Source organism: Corapipo altera, unplaced genomic scaffold, assembly GCF_003945725.1.
Source record: "Corapipo altera isolate COAL_440 unplaced genomic scaffold, ASM394572v1 158, whole genome shotgun sequence".
Lineage (NCBI taxonomy): Eukaryota > Metazoa > Chordata > Aves > Passeriformes > Pipridae > Corapipo > Corapipo altera.
The window spans coordinates 1,535,963-1,562,350 of NW_020884977.1; the positions used below are offsets into that span (position 1 = coordinate 1,535,963).

The following is a 26,388-nucleotide window of genomic DNA, read 5'->3' on the forward strand; positions in this document are numbered from 1 at the left end:
ATCCCTGGAAGTGTCCAAGGCCAGGATGGAGCAACCTGGGCTAGTGGAAAGTGTCCCTGCCCATGGCAGGGGGTGGGATGGGATGGGCTTTAAGGTCCTTCCAACCCAAACCAGTCTGGCATTCCCTGATTCTTCCTCATCTGGGTGCTTTGATGTAAATTGAAGGGATGCTGATGCACATCTGGTTTGCAGCCCTGGTAAATGATGGGGAAAGCTGTACATAATAATAACAATAACAATAATAACAGTAATAATAATGTGAAAGCCTTTCCTTTTCCCAGTGCTCTGCATTCTCTGAAGTTGTTCCCTCTGCCCCCTCTCCTGCCCCACGGGAGGGTTGCCCTGGGGACCATCCCATCATTTTCAAGAGGGAAATCAGTGCCACGAAGCAAACCCAGATGTTTTCTATCTGACTCCAGAAACCTTTGACCCAGCAGAGCATCGTGGCTGTAGTGTGGAGTCGTGGGGGTGGGTTGCTCATCCCGTGCTCCAAAGGAGCTCCGGGCAAAGCTGTTGCTTCCCTCTCTCCGGGGGTAAATCCAGCAGCTGCCTTCTCCTGTTGTGCCTGGATGAAGTGCTTTAGGTCATCTGTATAAAGTACTTTAGGTTGTATTTAGGGGGAGGGGTTTGCCTGGTGTGTGGCCTTGTTTGAACAACGCTGCCTGTTTCCTTAGGAACAGGGAAAAAAGGCTCTTTGGAGCTGGACAATGGGGCGTCACCGGCTGGGTCAGTGGAGGAGAGCAAGGCAGGAGGCGTTTGATGGTCACTGCTGCTGGAGTCAGTGATCTTAAGGGGCTTTTCCAACCTAAATTATCCTGTGAATTTGGAATGAGTCCATGGGTGGGTTCTTGGCTGGAGCATCCATCAGTTCGCTCGGCGTGGTGGGAGGTGCTCCGGTTGTCCATCCAGGCAACACCTCCACCAGGAGGAGGAAGGGAGCAAAAGGAGCAGGAATTTGGTCACACAGGGAGTTCAGACGAAAGTCTCCCAAGCCTTTGGGAGTAAAACCAACGTTTGAGCTCGGGTTGCGTCGCTGTGGGAGCTGTAAAGTCTGGAATTCCTGCGTTATTCCTGCTGCTGTGCCGTGGGCTTCGCTCCCATCCGTTCCCAGAGTGGCGCCGGGTCCCTCGGCACAAATGCCACCACAGCTATAATTAAACAAACTCCTTAGTTTTTTGTAGCTGCTCCAGCTTCCTGGAAAATGGCAGCGAGCTGGAGGCAGGGAAACAAAACAAGCCGTGGCCCGGCCAGAAAAAGCCTCCTCACCTCTGTGGCATTTCCTTGCTTTCTTTCCCCCCTCTGCAGCCTCCCTCCCGCTCCAGCCCCTCCTGCATCCTGGCTGCTGCATTGAAAACCTGCCATCAGATTAGCTCTCCCGGGGTGGAGTTGCTCTGGGAAGCGTTTCCCAGCCGGCAGCCTGCATGGAAAGCCAGCCTTGGGAATTGCTTGCTCCTTGCTCTCTCCCAAGTCCCTCCGCGCTTAAATCCCCCCTTGCTCAGAAAAAACAGCGTTAGTGGGGCTTTTGGGGTGTGTGGCTGAGCCTTGGGGGCAAACTGAGCTGTTGGAGGCCCTAAGGAATAATTCCCAGTGCACATGGCCTGGGAGCAACTGGTCCTTGCAATGGATAAGGTTTTTGGGGGTAGGAAAAACGAAAGAGGAGATGTGTGAGTGCATCTTGGAAAAGGAGGAGGACATTTGTGGGTTCGTCCCACAAAAGGAGGAGATGCCTGAGTGTATCCTGCGAAAAAAGGAGGAGGAGATGAGAGTGCATCCCAGAAAAAGAAAGACATGGGGAGTACATCCTGCAAAAGGAGGAGGAGATGGGGGAGGGTGCATCCCAGAAAAAAGAGGAGATGCACCAGTGCATGCAGCAAAAAAAAAGGATGATGGGGTGGATGGGTGCATTCCTCAAAAGGAGGAAATGTGTGAGTACATTCCATTAAAAAGGAGGAGGAGATTGGGGGTGCATCCCAGAAAAGGAGGAGGAGATGGGGGGTGCGTCCTGAAGTTTTTCTTGGCCACTCCATACCTATGGATACTGCTGGCTGCAACTTTATTGGAGCAGCCTCCACACGAGTGGAACCTCTGTGGGGATTCATCCCGTGTTTGACTGGGCAGAGAAGGACAAGTAGGTTTTTTTTTTTGGAAAGGGGAAGAAGACAGAGTCTCCAGTGACAGAGTGGGTTATTTTTGGGGTGGTTTGTTCCTTTTTTTTTGATACCAGCTTCCTGGGATGCATCTCCTTTCCAACAGCCAACGTCTTTGTTGGGGAGTGAGGCCACAAAACAAGCCTTTTTCTGGGTCTTTGGAAGTGTTTTCCATAGTTATCTCTGGACACAAAGTGTTTACTGTCCCTGGGAGAGGGCAATTACCTCGTCAGCAGAACAGAGCCAGTGCTGGCCTTGACCAGCTTATCATCCCGAGGGTGCCGGGCAGCGCCGCCGGACTTCCAGAGCTCATCACTTCTGCCTGGGAAGGATGCTCTGGGATTGGGCCATCAGCCTGGTGGGTCTCCTCCCATGCATCCATCCACTGCCTGGGTCTTCTCCACACACATTCTGTCCTGTAAAACAGACGAAGTTCTGGGGTTTGGGGATTTTTTGATTGTGAGTTGCTCTGAGTCAGCAAACGCTGCTGAGAAATTGGGAAGTGCTTCCAAGTCATTTTTCCCGGCTCTCCTACTGCTCTGTGGCCCCTGCTCCCTGGAGAGAGCTGGAGCAGCCTCCTGAAAGTTAATCACTGCTGAAAAATGCTTTAATTAACTCAATTAGCCAGACGGCCCATCTGGGTCTGGCAGCGCCCGACGGGAGCCGTGGAACAAGGTCGCAGCTCCACCCCAGGGACCAGGGCTGGGCTGGACACATCACTCAGCCCAGGCCCCAGGGGATGGTCTGGCCTCCAGAGTATCCCTGCTCTTGGACCTGCAAAGGGAGGTGTTTTACAAGGGCATGGAGTGGTAGGACAAGGGGGAATGACTTTACACTGGCAGAGGGAAGGGTTAGGCTGGATACTGGGAAGAAATCCTTCCCTGGGAGGGTGGGGAGGCCCTGGCACAGGTTGCCCAGAGAAGCTGTGGCTGCCCCTGGATCCCTGGAAGTGTCCAAGGCCAGGTTGGACAGGGCTTGGAGCAGCCTGGGCTAGTGGAAGGTGTCCCTGCCCATGGCAGGGGGATGGAAAGAGCTCTTTAGGTCTTTAAGGTCCTTCCAAACCATTCCATGTTTGCGCCCCTTGCCCTGCCATGGGACATCCCTGAGGTGCCAGAGCAGCTGGTACCTCTCCAGCTCCTGCTCTGCCTATTCACAGGAGCTGTAAAACATCCCCCAAATCCAGGATGCAGGACATGACCAGGCATGGAAAGAGTGAGCAAAAAAAAAAAGCCCTGCAGACAGTTTGAGCAGAGGAATGCAGGGCCCTGGAGCAGGGATTTGGGAAGGGTGAGTGTTTAACCCTCTCTCTGCGTTGGGGACCGTTCCATCCCGGCTTGATCTCCGTGTGTCCACCTCTTTTAAACCCTGGCCTTGCAGACATCCCGAGGGAAGCTGGTTTTCCTGCTGCCTGGCTGTGATGGGAATCCCCAGGTGGAGATGCATCCTTTAGGTAATGGGGAGGGATCCATGCCCTGGAAACTGGGGAAACTTGGGCCCGGAGCATCTGTGTTGCTCCATCGGTCTCTGCAGTTGTGGTGCTCACGTCTTCAAAAATAGGCTTTAAAACCACTTCAGAAGTGCTTTTGTGGTGGTGGGGAAATAAATCCCTGTGTCCAGATCACTCTGCAATCAGGCAGGACAAGTAGAATGGGAATCTTGGCTCTTTAGCCTCTTTAAGGGATGTGACCGGAGAGCGGTGATGCCGGTGCTGCATCCAACGGTTCCCTGGCTTGGAGGGGGAAAGGGAGGTGTTTTTCCCTTAGGAAAGGGCAGGTCCTTTTAATCCTTTAAAAATTAGTTCCTGGTTTCAGGCTGCTTTAAGGCAATTGAGCTTGTGGAAGGGGGTGGAGGGTAATTCCCAGTGGGAAGGCTGGCAGGGAAGGCGATGCTGGGCACTTCCTTTGGGCTGAGCATCCGTTGCCAGGGCAATCCTGCCGGGGAGGTCCCAGCTCATCCTCAGGTCCCAAGCAGTGCAGAATTCCAAGCATTATCCTGATTTCCTTCTCCTTCAGTGGATGGGATATGTGGGAATCATTGGGATGCAGCGGTCTGAGCCTGTCCGTGAGAAATGACACATTCCATATGCTGCAAACACTTCTGCCTCCCTTTTGCCTTTCACTGGAAAATCCTCATCCCTCTTCCTGCACAAAAAAATGTGAGTAATGCCAGAGAAATTTGGGATGAGGCCCAGCAAGCCATCGGAAATCCGGCTGAGCACCGCTCCGACTTCGGAACTGAAAGCTCCCAAGTGAATAATGTGGCAGGAGAAACAGCGGATTTTAAGGGACTGTATTTTCTGGGGGGAGCTCTGCTTTATCTCTCTTTAAATCTCCAGCCTGCAAAACTTGGGAATGGCTTTTTTATCACCTCCCTCTATTTGTTTTACGCCTCAGCAATAACACATTTCCAGTTGTCCTGTTAAAAACGAAGCTGGTGGTATTTAAAAATAATAATGATGCCAGCTGTCTTGTGATGCACATCATGTGTTTTGGCTGAGAGACTTTAATGTTGTTTCCTGGGATCAGGCATGGAAAAAAAAAACAACTGAATTCTCTGTAAAAGTGGATTGTTTGGAGGCTCAAATTCCAGTGGATGTTGCCCTTAGGAATAACGGGGCGGGGGGTGGCTGTCCCTCTTTTAGGTTTCTTTTCTCCTTCTGGGCTCTGCCAAAAAAAGTTGCCATTTCTTTCCTATTGATGGAGTAATTAAGTTGTTCTCCTAAATATAAACCCGTCCTAGTGCGTCAGCTGTGCCTGGGACTTCACTGCTTTTATGTGGCACTTCAAGCAAGTTTTAATTAAAAAAAAAAAAGAAGAAAGGTCCATCTGCATTGGTTTGATATTTAGGGTTTCTTTCCTCATCAAGAGCGTGTCTAATTCCAGCCTGACCCTGCAAAGCCCTGCAGGCTCCATGTGGGAATCAGCTGGTTGTGCTGGAGAACATCCCTCAGCTCCTGCAAAGCTCTTCGTGCCTCCTGCTTAGAATCATGGAATGTTTTGGGTTGAAAAGGACCCTAAACCCCATCTCATTCCACCCTGTGCCACGGCAGGGACACCTTCCCCTAGCCCAGGTTGCTCCAAACCCTGTCCAACCTGGCCTTGGACACTTCCAGGGATGGGGCAGCCACAGCTTCTCTGGGAATTCCATTCCAGGGCCTCCCCACCCTCCCAGCTAAGAATTCCTTCCCAATATCCCATCCAACCCTGCACTCTGGCACCGGGAAGCCATTTCCCCTTGTCCCACCACTCCATGCCCTGGTAAAACATCTCCCATTCCCTGGAGATCCAGATCTTCCTCCAGCTGCTTCTCCTTGCAGAGCTGTCCCATCACTGGCACCAACAGCTGCTGCACTTCTGGATGTGACCGGCACGGAGATCTGGAAGAGCTTGATCCTACAGGGGAAAAAAACTGGGATGTCGATGTTGCCATTAAAGATGCTGAGAAAAGGAGGTGTTGTCTAGGCAGGTGGGTGAAGGTGCCATGAATGGTGCCCTGGAATGTTGGTTGGACCTGGAATTGTCTCCTCTGGCCAAGAGCCTGCTGCTGGTAGGTCCATGTTTTGGGTATTGAGTGACCTGGTCCCATGGAAGGTGTCCCTGCCCATGGCAGGGGGTTGGAATGAGATGGGCTTTAAGGTCCCTTCCAACCCAGGCCATTCTGTGATTCCATGAAGTCCCAGCAGGAATGACTGGAGCACGTGGCTCTCAGGAGGCTCTGGGGTTCCTCTGCTTGTTGTGTCTTGGGCAGGAGAAGCCAGAGCAGGTCTGTCTCCTTCCAGCCTTGCCTGACTTTTTGGGGACAGCAGAGAGGGAAGAACTTGCCCTTTGGAAATATTCCCTCTGTGGTGTCCTGTGGCTGCCTGGTTTTTAGGGGATGCTCTTGTGCACATGTGGAAGGGCATTTTGTGCTTACAGTGCAGAAAGGTCTAGAAATGACTCCCCTCAACCCGTAGAGCTCTGCCTTAAGCAAGGAAACAACCTGCCATGACTTTAAGATGACTTTCAGGTCTTGTTTTAATTTTCCCTGGTGACTAAGGCTGCAAAAAATGTGTCTGAGGTTCAACCCCACTTCATCCAGCAACGAGAGCAATTTACAGCAAAGCTGAGATTCTGCTAGATTTACATGAATTACTATTTCTATGCCCAAGCATCTTGCTAAAAAAGGGGCTTTTTCCCCCCCCCCCAAAATGCTGAGCTTTTTGCTAAGGATTATGTCCTGGCCCCGAAAAGCAGCTTGTCTTTGCCATGGCCTGTGTGGAGGCTGCAGGGGAAGGCTCAGACTCTCCTTTCACACCACGTTAATCCAGACCTGGCCCTCGCTGTGTTTTTAAGCTGGCGTGTAAAGCTACAGTTCAAAGTGCGTGGCTTTGTTTGCAGATAAACCCTTTCAGTAAACATTTGGGGCTTAAAATGATGAAATTGGTTCCTTATCAGCCACCTGAGCCTGCGATGGGACTGAGCAGCTTTTAACCTGGCCAGACCGAAACCACAGACCCCTGAGGTGCCGAAACAACAACCCTGAAGTGCCAGCAGACGGGTGTGGGGGATGGTGGGATGGTCGTTTGGGTTCTTGCCCTTCGTGGCCTTGTTGATGCTGTGGAAAATGCTTGGAGCCACTGCTTGGATGCTCCCTGGCCTCCCTCAGCCCCAGGTTGGGTTCCCCTGGAGTTAATTTGCAGGTTGCATGAAGCCTCCCGTGCAGTTTGATGGGCTTTAATTTCAGGGGTAATTAATTAACCAAGCAGGCGTGGTGTTTGCTCTTGTGTTGTCTAAACAGGGGCCTGTTTTGGGTTCTCTCAGACACCCTCCTGGCTGGCAGAGGTAGGTCTCTGCACCTGGAAAGCTCATTCCCACCTGTGGAAAAGCTCTAATCGAAATTAAGGTGAGGACTTGTGCTGCCAAAACCACCTGAAATGAGCCACGTGGTCTTTTTGTGTCAGTGCAATGAGTCTGATGTTCAAAGCATGCTCTGACTTGAAGCAGGAACACTTTCTGGGATGGGTCTGCAACTGGCTGGATTTGCAGGTGAGATCAAGTCCAAAGACAGCAAGTCCCAATCCAGCCTCTGGTCTGGACCAGATGCCTGTTTGAGTTGGTTTAGATTAGCTGTTAAGAAGAAATCCTTCCCTAGGAGGGTGGGGAGGCCCTGGCACAGGTTGCCCAGAGAAGCTGTGGCTGCCTCATCCCTGGAAATGTCCAAGGCCAGGTTGAACGGGGCTTGGAGCAACCTGGGCTAGTGGAAGGTGTCCCTGCCTATGGATGGACTGGATGAGCTTTGAGGTCCCTTCCAACCCAAACCATTCCATGATTCTGTGATCTGCCCTCACAAACCCTTCTTGCTGCATGCATCCCAAATGGCATCATCACCTGGCATTGCTTTGCTCTCCAGGTATCTGCTCCCTCTTTCCAGCATGGTTTGTGGACTGAGGATTGTGTCCAACCTGGAGCATCCCATGGGTCGACCACCCCCCAGTCCAGTTTAACCCCCCATCTTGTTTTCCTGTCACTCCATCAACTCCAGCGAAGGGTTAAGCTGCTTAAACCCAGGTATCTGGGGGGCATCTGGTTTGGAAATGTTTACCAAGAAGGAGCTTAAAACCTCTACTGTGCTGAGGAAATTCATTGCAATGTGCTGATTGTATTGGTTTCTGCCTCATTTAGGCTTGGGGTGGGTTTTGGCTCCTCTCAGCATTGTTGGTGTCATGTAATGCAGCAGCAGATCAGTGCTGGACTGATCAGGAAGGTGTGTAAGAACATGAAACCCAGGCTCAGCTTTTGCACCAGCTCATCTCTCGAGTGAGCTTGGAGAATCCAGAGAGGTTTCGTTCCTTAGCAGTGCAATCCATGCTAGCTGCTCTGTGTCCATGGACTTGCTCAGGCAACAAGTTGGGAACAAAACTCCTTGTTTTTTCCCTAAAATGGTCCTCCTGACTGAGGATAGTTGGAGGTAGATAAGTCTTGGTGGAATACCTGAGCTCCCTCCTACCCCAGTCCTGCTGTCCTCCATGGTGGTTTCTTGGGGCTGACTGTGTGGGACACGGGTGACCAAATCCAGGGGGTGCTTGGAGATCCTGCAGAGAAAGCTCTCTCTTCCCCTCCCACCCCTAAGGCTGGCCTATATTTGAGTCTCCCTGGTGATGGATGTCCAGCAGGACTCGTGCTCCAAAGTCCTTGCCATAAAAGGAAACTTTCCCATCCTTCCTGCTCTGCTCACAGGGGTGACATTCCCACCAGGAAGGCCATGATGGACACCAGGGCCATAATGACTTTTTTTTCCCCTCCCTTCTCCCTCTCCTCCATCAAACCTGCCATGCATGGCTTGAACTCGCTTGGCAGCAGGAGCCAGGCTCAGGAGCTGAGCCAAGCTTAAGCTGGAGGGCAGGATTTTTCCATAGGGCTTGACCGGGAGTGAAGGGGACAGCCTGGAACGGGCCGGGCTCCGCTGCGACGCCTGAGCAGGGATGCTGGGAATGAGGTCCAGTGGTGGGAATGGGGTCCAAAGCAAAGCCCTGAGAGCGCTGCAGGAGGGCTGGGAGGTCCTGGTGTTCCCACAATCCCTTCTTGTTTGCTGGAAAAGGGACTAAAGAGGCGTGTGCTGGGACGTGCGTGAGTTCACACTGTGGTGTTCCCTCTGGTACAAAGAGCTTGTGTTCAGTATTGTCTTAAGGGGTGGTTTATCTTCACATGGCTTGAGTGGGTTTTTCCTTCGAAGATGAAAGCGTTGGCTTTGCAAACACAGGCCCTGGAGCAGGAGGAGGAGATAAGGGAAAGGCGATGAGGTCGGGAATCACTGGGATGTGAGGCATTGCTGGCAGAAGGCTTGAATAGGCTTCTAGGGGGAAAAAACCAAGAGCAACCAGCCCCTCCCCACCCATCTCCAGCAACAAGGCTTCTGGAGCAGAGCCAGGATCACAAGGAGACGAGCTGCAAGGTCCTGGTGTGTTCCTGGCCACCACAGGTGGCATGAGGCCACCAGCAGCTTCAGAAGCCATCCCAGTCTTGTAGGAGGCTGCAGAGGATCTGGCTGGGTCCCCGGGGGCGTTCCCAGGTCGGAGGGTGTTGTGTTTGTGTGCTGGAAGATCTGTTGGTGTCAGTGTGGGGAAAGGAGGCAGACCCGAGCTGGTGGGATCATTTCCTGCGCGCTGAGCAATGCCAGGCCCACGGCCAGGGCTGTGCTGGGTCACAGTCAGGAGGAAGCTCTTGAGGGTGAGGAATCTGCAGAGCAAACACAACTTCCTGAATTATACTGGTTGCTAAAATGCAGAAATTTTGGCCCCTTTTGGCCCTTTTTTCTGAGGTTCTCTTGAAGGCCTTTGCACGTTGCAGTGTGTTGGTGCTCCCAGGCACAACTCCCCGAGCAGCTCCTTCAGGGCTGGGGTGTCCCCTGGGCTTGGGGGAGTCTTTTCTGCATCTGTTTCCACGATGCTTGAGTTACTGGAGGTTTTGTGAGAGATAAAAGCAACGAGTTCAGTGAATTCCTTGTGTGGGATGAACGTGCTCTGTGTGGGTCATCCTGTGGCTCCATCAGATGGATTCTTAGCTCCCAAGAATTTAAATTTGCTCATATCCAAGAGAAACGGCCTGTTTTGAAAAGAAACCTCCAAAAACACTTCTGTGTTTGTGGGAGGGCCACAGGAACTTGTCTTTGGAGAAAGAAAAAGCAGATTTAAAAGCCATGAGCAACAAGTGACTGGAGTTGATCTTGGCCCTGGAGTGGGAAGAGGATAAGGAGTGATTGATTGGAAGCTCTTTCTTCGCTTCCCACCTTTCAGTTTGTGACCAAGGGTGGGGTGGGACATTTCTCCTGAGCTAGTCCCACAGGCTTAGGGCTTGAGGGGCTTTTGAATGCATTTCCCAGGGAGAACAGGGGTGCAGGACAGTGGTCATGGCAGAGCTCACCAGTCCTGTGTTGTGGTGGCTCCTGTTCCTGGTGCTTCCCGTGGATTCGTGTGTGCCATGGTGAGATGCACCCCGCAGCTCCAGGGAGAGCTGGGAAGTGTGGGATGGGCAGGGATGTGCATCAGTGCTTTGCTGGTGGCAGGTCCCTGTGCTGCCCTGGCCTGGCTCCATCTGCAGCCCTGCCCGCGCTTGGTACCACCCAGCCCTGTCAGCCCTCCCCGGCCTTATCAGCCCAAATTCTTGGCACTCAGGAGTTTTCCATCACTGAGGCTTCTAGAGGGATCCTCTCCAACCTTTGGTCAGTGCTTCTTGGAGAGGACCTTCCCTTGGCCAGCAGCAGAACTGGGGTTTGAACTTTTGGGTGTTCCCGTTGTTTTATGACATTTCTTTGCTCGAGGACGTGGAGTTTTAATGCTTCCATTAAGGGTATTTTTCCTGGGATTGCTTTTCCCTGCCAGCCCTGCTCAGCATGGCCATGTTATGTCCTTGATTTATAGCCCCTTGTCCAGGGAGAGGTGGGTCTGTGCCATAATCCCATCAGGACCAGCTCGGTGTGATGGATGGAGCAGGGAACGTTCCCGGGGCTCTCCCTGTGCCAGGGGGTCTCCCTGAGGTCTGTGGGGCCAGGAAGGGAAAGCCTGTGGTTGTTTTTCTGGGATAAGTCATACTAGACAGTTTGCAGAAGTTCTTTTTAACCTTTTCCATGCCAGTTCACGCCAGGAAATGCTGCTGCTGGGAAGCTGAATCCCATGTGTTCAAGTCTGCAGAAAAAACACCTTTTGGATTCATTATTTAAGAGGCTTTAGTGAGTTTTCTTTTAATAGATGCTTCACCATCACCAGCCCCACACCTGCCCAAACCTGCTGGTGCTCCGTGCCTGGTGGAATCACAGGGAATGGCTGGAGCCATGCCAGGGCAGGGTCAGGTTGGATCTCAGGGAAAGGTTCTTCCCCCAGAGGGTAGATGGGCACTCCCCAGGGTTTGGTCACAGCCCCAAGGCTGCCAGAGCTCAAGGAATGTTTGGACAACACCCTCAGGGACAGGGTGGGATTGTTGAGGATGGTCCTGTGCAGGGTCAGGAGCTGGACTGGATGAAGCCTTTCCCAGAGAAGCACAGCCAGATCTGTCTTATCCCAGAAACCTCACTTACAGTTAAATCCCAAAGCAGCACCATCCATCCCAGGAAACTGGTGAGGATTCCCAGGGTGCCAGCCAGCCCCCATGGGAATGTGCCCCTCAGGGCTTCCCTAAACTTTCCCCAAGCCTCAGCAAAGCCTGGTTAGGATGTTGGACAGAGACATGTCCCCACGGTGGAGCCTGCTCCTGGAAGCTGCTGCCTGCTGGGTTTTGTTGGGATGTGGGGAGCACACAGCAGGCCCTCCTGGCTGGAAGGCTTGGATTTTACCCTGGAGCATTCCCTCTCCCCCTGTGGGAGGGGAAAAGTAGTATGAGAAGCAGGTTTTTGGTGCTGCCTGAGGAGATGGTCACTGTCCTTGCTCTGATCGCTCCCTGATTTCCTTCCCACTGCAGTTCCCTTTGGATGCTGTTTATGGCTTTGGGTAAACACATGGGGCTGGGTTTTTCCTAGGCTATATTTAATCCCAAGCTAAATTTAAAGTGCTTTCAGGGGAGTTTGCAGCCCATTGTCTCAGTGATTTCTAAACAAATCTTGCCTCCTCCAGCCTTGTTTCCCCTCACCCTGCTCCCCACTGTCCCCTTTAATTCTCTGGATTTGAAAGTCTTCTGGATTTCTGTCCTACCTCTGCATTCAGAAGCATTTTGGGGCCATCCCCAGCTCCAGAACAGGGCTCCCATCTCAAGTCCAGCCTTGGGGGGCCCCATCCCTTTAGGCACCCTCATCCCTTTATGTGTGTGAGCATCACTTCATCCGGAACAAACAGACACATCCAGGATGCTGCTCTTGGGAGAGGAAATGCCTTTCCATCATCCCTCATTTTTATGTAGATTCCTGTTGCCTTTTGAGGCTTCAGGATTGGATGGAGAGGGGGGTTTTCCAGCTGTTTCTCCACATCTGTCAGAGATCTTCAGCATGAAGTTATATGAATAGAGAGAGAGGGAACATCTCTGAAAATGCCAGACTTGGGGATATGATGGTGAGAGTTGTCAGTACTGTAGCTGCAATAATTAATATAAAATTCAATATAAAAATTTATTCATTGTATAATATAAAGAAAAATTAATGTAAATATAAAATTAATATAAAATAATCAATATAACATTAATTTGATGCTGGACAGCACAGAATCATATCCTGGGTGGATGGTGAACTGTGCCAGCCAAGGAGAGCATCTTTCCTCCCTTCCTTGCTTCCCACTGGTTATTCCTTTGTCTGACCTGGCCCAGCTCTGCTAAGCTCAGTCTTGACTCAAAGCCTGCTTTCTCTGGATTTATCACCTGCCAAACCCTCTCCCCTTGCCTTGTTCCCAGCAGGCCCCCAAACAAGGCTCTCCTCAAAGGGCAAACGTTTGCACACCAGTTCTCCCTTCCCTTTTCTGGTTGGAGCCTGGTGCATCCCTTCCAGCTCCCACATTCCCGGCATACCAGCCCTGGGGATGGCTTGGGAAGCATTTCAAACCAGAAAGTATCTCCTGCTCAGGCTCTCCCCTGCAGATTTCCTCTCGCTGCATTCCAGAAAAGGGCACTGAATCCTTCGGGGGCTCCCTATTCCCACCTAAAGAATTTGGGGTTGGGGGTTGTTTTCTGCTTGGTCTAATTTTCAAGGGAGGAAAGGCAAAAATTGCATGGGAAGGGGAGAAAGGAAAAATAGCATTAGGAGAGGGTGAAAATCCCCTCATAAAGCAGGGATTTGGATATAACTTTAATTCTAACTCTTGTTTTTAAGAGCTGTTGGTGCTTTGCAACCAGGCTGGAGTTTGAGGGAGCGGGATGGAGGGATGTTGGGTGCCAGAATTACCGGAATGATACCGGATCCCTGGAGTAGCAACACACAGCTCAGGCTGTGCTCCAGCCTTGCCTTCAGCTGGCAGAGAGGCTCCAGCATTCCCTGATTGTCCTGATCCACCTGGCCCCTCTCCAAGTTCCAGAGGACAGGGATGATGTCAGGGAAGGTCTTACCCGCGCTTGCATCAGCCACAACGTTGGTGGTCGGAATGTCGGCGTGTCCTGTGGGAAACGGGGGAATTTTCCTCTCTGCTCTTCCGCAGGGATTCTGGAAGTGTTTTTGCAAGGAAAAAAGGAGGAAAAAACTCTGTGTTTTTATTTTTCCTCAAGTGAAGCGGGGCGGTTAGTGCAAGAAGGGGTATTTCTCTGCCTGGTCCCTGGCTGGGGAGGGAGGGATGCAGGGAGTAAGCGGGAAGAGCCAATCCCCATCCCAGGAGATCGCAGTGCTGCAGTGGGAGAGAGTGGTGACCCATTTAAGCAGGCAAAAATCCCAGTCCTGTGGGTCCTCCACTGCTCTGGGCTCCCACAGCACCCAGTGCCTGGTGGCTTTATAATTATGTATTGCAGCAATGTGCAAGTGCCCTGGAGGGTCTTGGGAAACAGGGAGAAGGACCAATTTATGAGCCTGGGAGCAACATATCCCAAAAAAGCTCTTCCTATGGGGTTGTTTCCAGCAGCTGTATCCTGCAAGACCAGGCTGTCCTTGCTACACAAAGCCCTTGGTGGTTTTTAGACGGTGCTGTGGAGCATCCAGGTTGTATTCCGTGGTGTTTTAAGGAGAACACGGGGATGTGTTCCTGGGTGTGTCCCTGGGTCGTTGTCTCTGCGATGGCACCCAGAGCCTTTCTAACGTGCCGGGGTTTGTCTCTCTCCCCCAGGCTGGTTCCCTGAGGTGACAGGGGGGACCCTGGAGAGGCCATGGCCACCTAGAGCCTGGTGGGGCCGGAGATGGCGGCGCAGAGGATCCGGGCGGCCAACTCGGGGGGTCTCCCGCGGTGCAAGTCCGAGGGGACCCTCATCGACCTCGGCGAGGCCTTCACCGAAACCAGCCTGGGCGACGTCAAAGGTGGGTGGGGAGGGACCCCCTCCTCGTTCCCCTTCACCCTGGTGCCCAGGAGGGGTTGGTGACACCAGCAAGGCCTCTGTTGTTCCCTTTCCCTGGAGCTCAGGGGGGTTGGTGACACCACCAAGGCGGTTACAGGCCTTGTTGTTCCCTTTCCCTGGAGCTGGTTGCTTGAATACTCCGTTTTTTTCCCCTCTTTGACTGCTTTTTCTCCTGCTGTATTTGCCTTACCCAGCATAAAAGGTGGCGAGGGGGGAATTGCTGTTCCCCTGGCACGAGCCCAGCCCAAGGAATAACTCCAGGTGGAAGTTCTCGCACACTGAGGGCCTTTAAAAATAAACACGCACATGGAGGGGCCGAACATCAAACACTCAGCTGCAAATTGGATTGTTTTTAGATCAAAAATAGGAATTACTCATATTCTCCGAGGGCTTTGCTGCTTTCAGCACATCCCTGTTAACCCCCCAGCTGCAAGGACGTGGGAACACAGCCACATGGCTGATCCAAAGGAATGGGGACACCAAAAATGCCTTGTCCTGCAGGCGACTGAGTTAACAGTGGCTTCCAACCTACCAGGTTGGCAAAATAATTCCAATACAGACTTTATATCTAGTGTTACACTGGATAAATGCCCTCATGACTTTGCCTGCCTGCTGGTGGAGGTACTGAGGAGTTGGCCAGGATCTGTCCATGCTCTGCTCCTCTTAATTTTTCACCTCTATCCTGTATTTGAAGACTTTTCTTTGCTCAGCTGTATCTTCCCTTGCCTTGTTACCACCATGTCCCAGAAGTGCTGCCAGCCAGGGGCAGGATGCAGGGAAGTGCAGTCTGAGCTCCCATTCCTTCATCTCCAGGATTTTAGGGGTTTTCTGTGCTTTTTAAATCCCCTTTTCCCTCCAGAGAGCTCTCAAGGTGTTGAAGGTGCTGTCCCAGTTCTCTTGCAGCTATGTGTTGGGGAAAATCCAGCTCTCCTTGTTTTCTGTCTAACATACATTTAACCACTGTTGTAACACCATCTGCAGCTTGTTTGAGTGTTTTGTACAGAAAGAGGTCCTAAAAGTGAGAGCAAAGCCAAGAAATAGAGTGACACTGTAGGCTTGCCCCAGCCTGGGGAACGGAATTGGGATCCCCTGGGAAAATAACTTCCTGCTGGGGTGCTGGAGATGCTGCCAGGACCACGACAGCACTGTGGGAGGGTTCAAACTGTGGGACTTTCTTTAGAGTCATGGAATGGTTTGTGTTGGAAGGGACCTTACAGCTCATCCCATCCCATCCCATCCCACCCCCTGCCATGGGCAGGGACACCTTCCACTAGCCCAGGTTGCTCCAAGCCCCGTCCAACCTGGCCTTGGACACTTCCAGGGATGGGGCAGCCACAGCTTCTCTGGGAATTCCATCCCAGCCCCTCCCCACCCTCGTGGTGAAGAATTCCTAATACCTATTCTAAAGCTACCAATGGAGTTGATTTTTGTTGAGGAGCTTTGAAATACAGCTGCTGTTCAAAAGAAGTGAGATGCTGGGGTTTTTGGCTGGTGTGACATGAAAAACTAGGAATATGATGTGCCCTTAGTTGGTTTTTACACTGAAACATGTTTCACATGTGCAGGGAGAGGGGTTACAGCAAAGCAAGAGGGCTTTTAGGCTGTCCTGAAAGTTCTCTTGGGTTTACATGAACCCTTGTGGAAGGGAGATGTGAATGTACCAGAAATAACAGAGTTTTCTGGAAAAATTCTACACGGAAAAAACACCTTCAGGCTTGGGAGATTGCCTAGGGAATTAGTGGAGATGGAAGTGTTCAAAACCCACACAGATATGGCACTGGGGCACATAGTTTAGTGGTGGAACGGGCAGTGCTGGGTTCAGGGTTGGACTCAGTCTTGAAGCTTTTCCAGCCTTAGTGATTCTGTGATTCTAAAACCATCTAAAACCACTTAAAGGAGCGCGGGTTGGTGACCTGAGAGAAATGGTGGCAAGTCAGCGGTGACTCCCCTGTGGATTCCTCACAATGCTGTTCTCTCCTTGCCTTGGCAGTGCCTTCTCCCAGTGCCTTGCTGGTTGACAATCCCATGTCCTTCGGGAACGCGAAGGAAGTCATAGCAATCAAGGATTACTGTCCAACCAATTTCACCACGTTGAAGTTCTCCAAGGGGGACCACCTTTATGTCCTGGACACGTCGGGGGGTGAGTGGTGGTACGCCCACAACACCACGGAGATGGGCTACATCCCCTCCTCCTACGTGCAGCCCGTGAACTACCGCCACTCCTCCCTGACAGACAGCGGCATGATCGACAACCTGCTGGAGAGCCCTGACGAGGGGGCCAAGGAGTTGGACCTGCTTGGGGACTGGACTGATGTGAAGAGAAACTCTGTGAAAATCCACAATAACAACCCCTTCCTGAACGGCGTCCAGACAAACCCGTTCCTGAACGGGAATGTGCACACGGTGCCCGGCTCGGACAGAGAGTCTGACTCCAGCGTCGCCGTTGATTTGCTGCTCTTCGACACGGGGGCTCCTGCATCGACTGTCTCCAGTTCTGCTGCCAACAGCAGCCTGGGGAACATTTTTGATGAGTTTCCATCCACGAACAGGCTGGATCTGGACCAGCCTGTGAGAAGAGACAACCCCTTCTTCAGAAGTAAACGCTCCTACAGCTTGTCTGAGCTGTCTGTTCTCCAGGCCAAGTCAGACGCTCCGGCATCGTCGGGTTTCTTCAGTGGTTTGAAGTCTCCCACCCCTGAGCAGTTCCAGAGCCGGGAGGACTTTAGGACAGCGTGGCTGAACCACAGGAAGCTGGCTCGGTCTTGCCACGACTTGGATTTGCTCGGTCAGAATCCTGGCTGGGGTCAGACGCAGCCGGTGGAGACCAACATCGTGTGCAAGCTGGACAGCTCTGGTGGGGCCGTTCAGCTACCAGACACCAACATCAGCATCCACGTGCCCGAGGGCCACGTGTGCCCAGGGGAGACGCAGCAGATCTCCATGAAGGCCATGCTGGATCCGCCGCTGGAGCTCAACAGCGACAAGTGCAGCACCATCAGCCCCGTCCTGCAGATCAAACTTAGCAACATGGAGGTGAAAACCTTCATCATCCTGGAGATGAAGGTGTCGGCGGAGGTCAAGAACGACATCACGAGCAAGAGTTTGGTGGGACTGCAGTGCCTGCGGAGCGACATGAAGGAGGGGCCGTACACACCCATGCAGCTGAGCTATTCCTATGGGGACACGATCCAGGTGCAGCTGGAGAACCTGGAGCCTTGCATGTACATCGCAGCCGTGGCCCAAGGGCAGAACATCCTGTACCCTTCCACCGTCTGGGATTACATCAGCAAGAAGATCACGGTGGGCGTCTATGGCCCCAAACACATCCACCCTTCCTTCAAAACCGTGGTGGCCATGTTTGGGCACGAGTGTGCCCCCAAGACCCTCCTGGTGAACGAGGTCACCAGGCAATCCCACAGCCCGGCCCCCGTCGCCCTCCAGCTCTGGGGGAAGCACCAGTTTGCCCTGTCCCGGCCTCAGGACCTCAAGCTCTGCATGTTCTCCAACATGACCAACTATGAGGTGAAGGCCAGCGAACAAGCCAAGGTTGTCCGGGGCTTCCAGATGAAGCTGGGCAAGGTGAGCCGCCTCATCTTCCCCATTGCCTCCCATGACCCCAACGAGCTCTCAGACTTCACGCTGAGGATACAGGTCAAGGATGACCAGGATGCCATTTTGACCCAATTCTGCGTCCAGACGCCACAGCCGCCTCCGAAAAGTGCCATCAAGCCGACGGGGCAGAGGCGGTTCCTCAAGAAGAATGAGGTTGGGAAGATCATCCTGTCACCGCTGGCTGCCACCGCCAAGTATCCGGTTTTTCAGGACCGGCCGGTGCTGAGCCTCAAGTACGGCAAGCTGCTGAAGACGGTGGTGAGGCAGAGCAAGAACCACTATTTGCTGGAGTACAAGAAAGGAGATGTCATAGCCCTCCTCAGTGAGGAGAAGATCAGGTTGAAAGGCCAGCTGTGGACCAAGGAGTGGTACATTGGCTACTACCAGGGCAAAATTGGCCTCGTGCACACCAAAAACGTGCTGGTGGTTGGGAAGGTCAAGCCCAGCTACTTCTCTGGGCCAGATCTCACCACCAGCCTGTTGCTGGAGCAGATCCTGAGGCCCTGCAAGTTCCTGACCTACATCTATGCCTCGGTGAGGACTCTGCTGATGGAGAACCTCAGCAGCTGGAGGTCCTTCGCCGATGCCCTGGGCTACTCCAACTTGCCACTCACGTTCTTCTGCCGGGCTGAGTTGGACAGTGAGCCCGAGAGGGTGGCCTCCGTCCTGGAGAAGCTGAAGGAAGACTGCAACAGCACGGAGAACAAGGAGAGGAAATCTTTCCAGAAGGAGCTGATGACGGTGAGTCCAAGGCGTGTTGAGGGGTGTTCATTCCCTGCTGTGCAGAGGGATTCGGGTGAGCGGGAGGGGAAAGAGTCTTGATTCAGACTGAATTAAGATAGAGACCAATCTCTTGAAGAGACCTTGAAGACCAGGCTCTAAGGTCTTCTGCAGACTGCTTGGCACAGCTGGGTGGGAGTTCAGCCCATTGGTGGGCTCTTGCCTTGGGGGGATCATGGAAATAATGAGGGACATGCTGAGTGAAATACCGTCGGTACTTGGAATTCCAGAATCCCAGAGTGGCTCGGATTGAAAGGGACCTTAAAGCTCATCCAGTCCCACCCCCTGCCGTGGGCAGGGACACCTCCCACTATCCCAGGTTGCTCCAAGCCCTGTCCAGCCTGGCCTTGAACACTTCCAGGGATGAGGGTTTTCATGGGAGAAGTGTCAGGGTTGGAGGATGCCCCACTCACCATCCCCACAGCCTGTGCCTTTTGGGAACCCCCAAATCACCCTGTTTTTTTGGGAGAGGTGTCTCCAAGGATGCTCCGCTCACTGTCCCCACAGCCTGCATCTTTAGGGTCCCCCATCTCACCCTGGTTGTCATAGAGTGGTTTGGGTCAGGAGGAACCTTAAAGCTCATCCAGTGCCACCCTCTGCCATGGGCAGGGACACCTTCCACTATCCCAGGTTACTCCAAGCCCCGTCCAACCTGGCCTTGGACATTTCCAGGAATGGAGAGTCTTTTTTTTGAGTGGCAGCTTAGCCAAGGGCACCTCTGAGCCAGAATGTTTTATATCCAGCTGTGGATGGCATTTGCAGTTGGAAATGCACGACTTGCTTCTTGCCCTGAAAGGAATTTGGGAAAGTGCTGCCTGCAAGTATTTCCAGGATGCCATTAGGGAGCCTCTTAGGAAATATCATCTTCGGGATTGTCTCTAGCATTTCATGGGAAGTGAGCCAAAGAAAACAGAGAGAGAAATGTCTGGTGGAGATTTGCAGCTCTCTCCTCTTCCAGGCTCTCCCATGGAAACGGGATAACAGAGTTATGGAGAACCGCGGGCTTTAAAATGTCACATGGATTAAGGAACAGTTGCCTGGCAAAATGAAATGATGAGTGGGACAGGAGCTGAATGAAGGAGTTGACTTCCCAAACTCCCTTTAGTAAGAAGGGGGATATTTGAGGATTGAGTAGGAGTTAACCCGTCGTTACTTACGGAAGTACCATCCGGAGAGTTCCCTGTGCCTGTAGCGCTCTGTGGCCCTGTGGGGGCATCTTTGACCTCCAGCTTTCAGGACATGCCACCAACTCTGCTCCTGTTGCAGGGTTGTTCTGGCCATCACATGGTTATATCTCTTTTTGGGACCATCCAGGATTGGAAAACTCCCACCGTGGGAGCCTTGGTGTCCCTGGTCCCTCCAAGGGAGGGTTTGCTCCTTTAATCCTTAACCTGGGTGAATGATGGGATGGAATCTGGGCTGCTCTTGCCGGATGCTTCCAAGAGCTTTGTGCCATTTGCTTTACCCCTTTGCAAACCCAGAGGTGTTTCTTTTATCTCCTCCCATTGTTTTCAGGGATCCCAGGCAATGTGTAGGTCCTGGAGAATCCATGCCAGACCTTGGTGGGGAGACAAAGGGCAAGATAAGGCTCTTTGGATACTCAGGGAGCTGCTGACTCAGGGGGAGGAAAACATCCTGCTCCCATAGGGATGCCTGGAGTGCCGAGTCCCAGGGCAGGTTTTATTCCCCTTGTTTGAGGCTAATCCTGTTCTCTGGGAGGCTGAGCCTGTCAATAAAGGATGAGCTCCCTTCTTTATGGAACATGATGCTGCTTCCAAACCCTTTGCTGCCTTCAAATCCTCCTTGGCTTAGGGAGAAATTAGATTGAGCCTGTTGGAAGAAGCAAATAATGATGTTTCGGGGGCTGACAATGGAGCAGTAATGTATTTTATTGTGTTTAAATCTGATTTTATCTGCAACAAATGGACTCTTGCTCTCTGGCAAGAACTGGTTGCATTAAGCTCCAAACTGGCCATGTCATCTTCAAGTTGGTTGTCTCCCCTCTCTGTGAGGGGAGAAGTCCCAAGCAGGTTTTTCTGAGTTCAGGACACAAAACTCCGGTGGCAGAGCTACTGCACCAGCAGCCAAGCATGGAAAAGCCTGGTCAGGATGACTAGTTAATAATCTGCCTTTAATGACTGTTTTTCTAATGGAGCAGTAGCAGCAGAGTGTGAAGGTAACTTGGGGCAACGTTGCTCAGATGGGAATCACCACAGCAGAAAGGGAAACCTCGCCCTCCCTCCTCCCTGCAGGAAGAGCACGGATGGTTTGGCTGAAAACCAGCACCTGGGCACGGATTCAGGAAGATTTTGTTGCCACTGATACCTGGCCATGGCTATGGTGGGGTTAGACCTGTCCTGGGACACAGGAGTTCCCCTCTCCAGCTTTTCAGTACAGGGTTTCTATGGAGACTCTCAGTTATCATCCTTCCCAGCAGGCTGTCAGGAAAAACACAGGTCTTCTGGGAATGCACCCAGGCACGTCGGCACAGAGCTGTGGAAACTGTGAGCTTGTTCTTCTCCAGGCTGCTTGTGCAGGTTGTGCAGGAGAAGAGGCTGGGATTCTTCTCCCTCCCCTGGTTTTGTTTGCTCTGACTGCAGGTGTCTCGTGCTGCCTTTCTTCTGCCAGAAGTCCCTGGTGTGTGCAAGAGCTGCTGGGGGGCTCCACAAATCCCTAAAGTCCTGCAGATCGGGGTGTTCGGGCCTTGGACCTTGTGCTGCCACACCCAGGGTGGCTGGAGTTGGGTCCCTCTTGCTCCTCCATCCTGAAGCAATCGTGGAATCCCAGAATGGGTTGGGTTGGGAGGGATCTTAAAGCTCATCCGGTGTCACCCCCTGCCATGGGCAGGGACACCTGCCACTAGCCCAGGTTGCTCCAACCTGGCCTTGGACACTTCCAGGGGTGGGGCAGCTTCTGTGGGCAACCTGTGCCAGGGCCTCCCCACCCTCCCAGGGAACAATTCCTTCCCAGTATTTAAACCCAAAAAAGCCGCCCGTGGTTGCACTGATGGGACCTTCTCCAAGGCACTTGGGAATGTGGCTGATGGCACTTGGTGTCATGTCAGAGGGGATACCTTCAGCACACTGAGACCCAGCTGGGCGTCACATCCAAGGGAATTGCCCCATGGAGCCAGTGCATGACTGTATTAGGTAAAAAAAATGAGTATTTAAGATTGAGAGTGTGTAGTGAGGTATTTTAAGTGTGTGACGTGATTTTGGAGGTGCTGACAGCCAAAAATGGGAGCAAAAGAGGTGTTTAATCCCTGAACAAGGGTTATTTTGGGAAGCAGAGCTGACTTGTTTGGGTCAAAACCTCCCCTGTATCCTGGAGCAGACAGTGGAGACAGGAGCGTCCTCTCACCCCACCCCGGCTCTCACAAGCTCCTGGGGACACGGGGCCTTTCCCTGCGTTTGTGGAGGTCCCAGGTGGGAGCTGTTTTCCTGCAGCTGCTGCTTTCCTTCGTTAGGAAATGGGATTGTGCATTTCAAAGCTGGGCTGTGAATTCAGCCTCCCCTGGATGCCTTTGAAGTTGAGGTGCTCCTGCTTTGAACCCGCGTTGGAATATCAAACACCCTCTTTGCTGCCGGGCTGGCGGAGCCAGATCCTCCAAGGGGAATAAATATCTGGGAAGGCTCTGGCAAGGCACAGCCCAGGTCACACCTGGGCACGGGGTGGATGGGCCCAGCTACCCCTGGAGGCTTGTCCAGGACGAGGGAGGAGGATGGAAAAGACTGCAGTGTAATTCCAAAAGGAAGATGGAAAAACTTGCCATGTAATCCCAAAAGTGCCTGCTGGAGGATTAAGTCTGTTGAGCTCATCCCAGTGTGCTGCTGTTCCCACTAATATTCCCCCTCTGGCTCTGACCTTGGTGTCCTCCTTGCACCCATTCCCACCTGGCTTTGGCGGTGTCCCCATCCCATGGAATCTGGGTGTTGAGCTGCCAGGACAAAGCTTGGGAAGGGGGTGGGGCTTTGGCCATTGGGAGTCGTGATCCATCTCTTCCAAAGTTGTTCCCTTGAGAAATTAATCACAGTTCTTGATTAGGTGCTGTCCTTGCTGCTGTTTTGTTTGCTTGGAGAAGGTCCCATCAGTGGCTTTAGATGTTGGGAAGGAATTTCTCCCTGGGAGGGTGGGGAGGCCCTGGCACAGGTTGCCCAGAGAAGCTGTGGCTGCCCCCTGGATTCCTGGAAGTGTCCCAGGACCGGGTTGGATGGGGCTTGGAGGAACCTGGGCTGGTGGAAGGTGTCCCTGCCCATGTTTTTGTTGGTTTTGTTTCTGGAGCAGCAGAAGGAGCAGGAGAATCCATGTCCTCCAGCTCTATCCTTCTTAACCCGCTCCAGGCGGCCTCTCCTGCTGCCTCTGACCTGCTTGGCCTTGGGCAAGACCTGAGAGCAGCTCATTGAACCTGCTTCCTGACATAACAGCTGCTGCTGGAGTTGGCATGGCATCAAGCCACCTCCAAAGGCAGGCTTGAGGATGCTAAATCTGCCCCTTCTTGGGACCATCGGGATCCTGCCCCTGGTGGATCCGTGGGCGGCGTGGTAAGGTAGGAGAGGAGCTGGGCTATGGCACAGGTGTGGGATCTAAATGCTTCTTAATGTCCTTTGAAAAGCAAAATGAATGTTCTTTTCAAAGGATTTTCCTGGCTTGTTTAACCAGGGGGTTTATTGCTTCCCTTGCTCCTGCAGGAAACCAGTGTCAGCACTTTGGAGGAGCAGCTGTGCTGAGAATCCAGCTCAGCTTTGAGCTGGGAACGGAGAAGGGGAAAATCAAGGGTGCATTTGCTTTGCAAATTGCTGGAGTGGTTTCAGATGTTCCCATCCTCCCCCAGCTGACCCTGTGAAACTGCCTGGGGGAGGATTTAACCCTTCCTTGCTCCAGAGCCCAACCAGGTGGGGTTTGCCAGACCCCCGTGTTGGGAGAGGATGTCAAGACCCACTGTGGTGGAAGGCAGGTGGATTCTGGCCCTGTGGCGAACCCCCACATCCATGGTTTCTGGAATAGCCATCCCTGTGCTGCTGGGAAGGTGTGGGTGATGTTCCCAGTGCTGTTCCTTGATTCCTTGGGTGCTCAGCATGCCTTGAGGGGCTGTTCCTTGCATCCCTCAGCTGGTGCTTTGCCTTCACTGGAGTGAGGGACCTCTTGGCATTCCCCCATCCTGGAGCCACCAACCTGAGTCCAGTGGTGCCACAGCTCTGGATCTGGATGTATGGATGAGGGTACCCAGCAAACTGTCCCCCCAGGGATAGTCTGGGGTCTGTTTGCTTGATTCCCATGGTTTTATAATATAAAATAGACATAGACGTGGCTTCCTGTAGGAGTCACTTGAGGTTCAAGGTGGGATTTGCCTAAGGCCTGGGGTTGCCACTGGGGCTGTGTTGGTCCAGGGGCTGTGGCAGGGGCTGAGGGAGCCCTGGGGAGTGGGATGATGATCCTGGCAGTCAGATCCCATCCTCTGGCACTGCTAATTGCCATTAAACCCTTCCTTTCCAGGGCTACACTGTGGCTTTCCTCTACTGCCCTTCATCCCACTCTGAGTGGGTTTTAATGTGATTTGATGCCTTAAGACAGGAGCTGACCCTACTCCATTCTTTTCTTTTCCTGGATAAGTTATTCCTACCTGGAAAGCCAGGACTGTTGCAGTTCCTCTTCCCCACTTCAAAACCATTTGCAGGAGGAGGAGGAGGAAGTGGAGAAGAGGAAGAACATCCCAAGCCGAGCGATGGTCCCTCAGTGTCTGGGTCTTCACCTGGGTCTCACCCCGCAAGGCTGATGTCCAGCTCCCATCCCAAAATGTTCTGGTTGCCCCTTACCCATTGGTCTGAAGGATGGAGCTGGATTAATCCCTGCTGGATTAATTATCTTGATTAAAAGCATCTGTTCTCCTCAGATCCTGGGATGCTTTAAACTGCTTATGGGGGTGCCTGAACATCTGGGGGGGGGGGGGGGGGAGGATTGCCTGGAAAAGGAGGCTGGGGATGTTGTCAAAGAGGGGTTGGGTGTTTTGTCCACTTAATGGGATTACTCTGCTGCCCAGCCTGGTGGCCTAATTGCACCAGCTGTCGCTGGAAGGGAGGTGGGAGGATTTTTGGGATGGGTTTGGAGGGACTTCCCTGCACAGCCCCCGGCCTTGACCCTCTTGCGGTTCCCCCGCAGGCCCTGCTGAAGATGGACTGCCAGGGGCTGGTGGTGAGGCTCATCCAGGACTTTGTGCTGCTGACCACGGCCGTGGAGGTGGCCCAGCGCTGGCGGGAGCTGGCCGAGAAGCTGGCCAAGGTCTCCAGGCAGCAGCTGGACGCCTACGAGGCCCCGCACCGGGACAGGACGGGCACGGTGGACACCGAGGTGGGTCCGAGTCTGCAGGGGTCCCGTTGGGTGGCAGATCTGACAATCATGTCAAGCTGGAGAAGGTCTTTAAGATCATCAGCTCCAATTTCTGACCCACCACTTCCGAGTCCACCAGGTTCATACTCCCGGTTGAAAGGGACCCACAAGGAGCTTCAAGTCCAGCTCTTCTTTGAAGGGCCCCGTCCAGGGATTGACCCCACAACCTTGGCATTATTAGCACCGACTGAGCTAATCTCAGGTTTAATTCCCAGCTGGACAAGACACTTTAGGCCCAGTTCTGCACAAGCACGAGCTCCTCAGCACCCTGGTGCCTCCAGCTCTAGGGCAGATCCTCCACAGGACCACATCAGATACAGCAGAAAGGACCTTTTTTCTGGGATGAGACCACAGTGCCCCGTTGGACTTGCTGATCTTAAAAGTCTTTTCCAGCACAGACAATTCCATGTTTCTCTGGAGATACCTCCAGAGCACCTTTGGGGGATCCAAGGGATTTGGGTGTGCCGGGGGGGGGTGTTTTTTCAGGGATGTGCTTGTGCTGGGATGGTGGGGCGTGATGAGGGGTGGCTTTGCTTGCTGACCACCCACCCTGCTCTGCTTCCCCATCCCTCCAGGCCATGTGGAAGCCAGCCTACGACTTCCTGCTCACCTGGAGCAGCCAGATGGGGGACAGCTACCGGGATGTCATCCAGGAGCTGCACACGGGGCTGGACAAGATGAAGAACCCCATCACCAAACGTTGGAAGCATCTCACGGGCACCCTGATCCTCGTGAACTCCTTGGACATGCTGAGGGCAGCCGCCTTCAGCCCCCAGGACCACGAGGATTTTGCCATTTAGCCCCTGGTTCTCCACATCTCCTTCCCTGGGATTTTTTTCCCCTCTTTTTTTTTTTAAGCAAAAGAAGAAGTGGAGGTTGCTCTGCCCGGGTTTTAAGAGGCCAAAGTTTGCAAGTTCTCTACCAGGACTGGAAATCAGCAGGAGAGACGTCCCTCCTTGGTGGGAATTCATCTGGCAGGGGATGGCTTTTCATCCACTGAAATGATGTCTTACTGAAAAAAACCTGTCGGGGGGTGACAGGGTGGGGAGGGAGCACAACAGAGATGGGGTTTTTTAGGCATTTCCAAATAAAAGTCTAATTTTTGTAATGAGCAGTAAAAGTTGGAACCACTTTGGGCGGGGGGTTGGGGAAGCTGTGGCTGTTTTTTAGGTTGGAGAATCCACTTTTAAACTGTTTTTTGAGATGAGTCCTGTAAATATGTATTTTAAGGGGAAGCACAGTAAGTGCCCTTCCTCAAGATGGTCAGGCTTTGGCAGGTACCAGATGTGACTAAAGCACTGAATGAACTTGGAATATCCTCAAATCTGGGATGTCCTCAACCCACTAAACACCTTGCACCAAAAGAGACCTTTTTTTTTTTAGTTTTATTGCCAGGTCCTGTGAGCCCTTTGGCTGATTTTTGGGTTGTTTTCATGTGTCTGCAGACTGGGTGTTTGCTCCTCTGTGGACAGGGAGATGCTGCCCCTTCCAGCTTCATCCCACCCAGGTGCTCCAGGACACCTCTGGAAGAAGCTGGAGGT

General features: G+C 52.8%; 1 protein-coding gene across 5 annotated transcripts in view; it reads left to right on the forward strand.

The window, feature by feature from the left end:
* Positions 1-25,955, forward strand: part of SH3BP4 (SH3 domain binding protein 4) — a 33,901-nt gene extending 7,946 nt beyond the window's left edge. Inside the window, exons 1-6 of one of the 5 annotated variants that reach the window (XM_027665532.1) lie at positions 3,376-3,597; positions 4,160-4,302; positions 13,846-14,033; positions 16,062-18,424; positions 24,620-24,808; positions 25,423-25,955. In XM_027665532.1, the coding sequence (XP_027521333.1) occupies positions 13,916-14,033; positions 16,062-18,424; positions 24,620-24,808; positions 25,423-25,647 (2,895 nt within the window). In that variant the 5' untranslated portion in view covers positions 3,376-3,597; positions 4,160-4,302; positions 13,846-13,915 and the 3' untranslated portion in view covers positions 25,648-25,955. Of the gene's footprint in view, positions 1-2,029; positions 2,506-3,375; positions 3,598-4,159; positions 4,303-5,452; positions 5,613-7,008; positions 7,029-13,845; positions 14,034-16,061; positions 18,425-24,619; positions 24,809-25,422 lie in introns of those variants that run through there. The other 4 variants (XM_027665533.1, XM_027665535.1, XM_027665534.1 and 1 more) reach the window with 4 other exon arrangements.
* Positions 25,956-26,388: the final 433 nt, after the last annotated feature.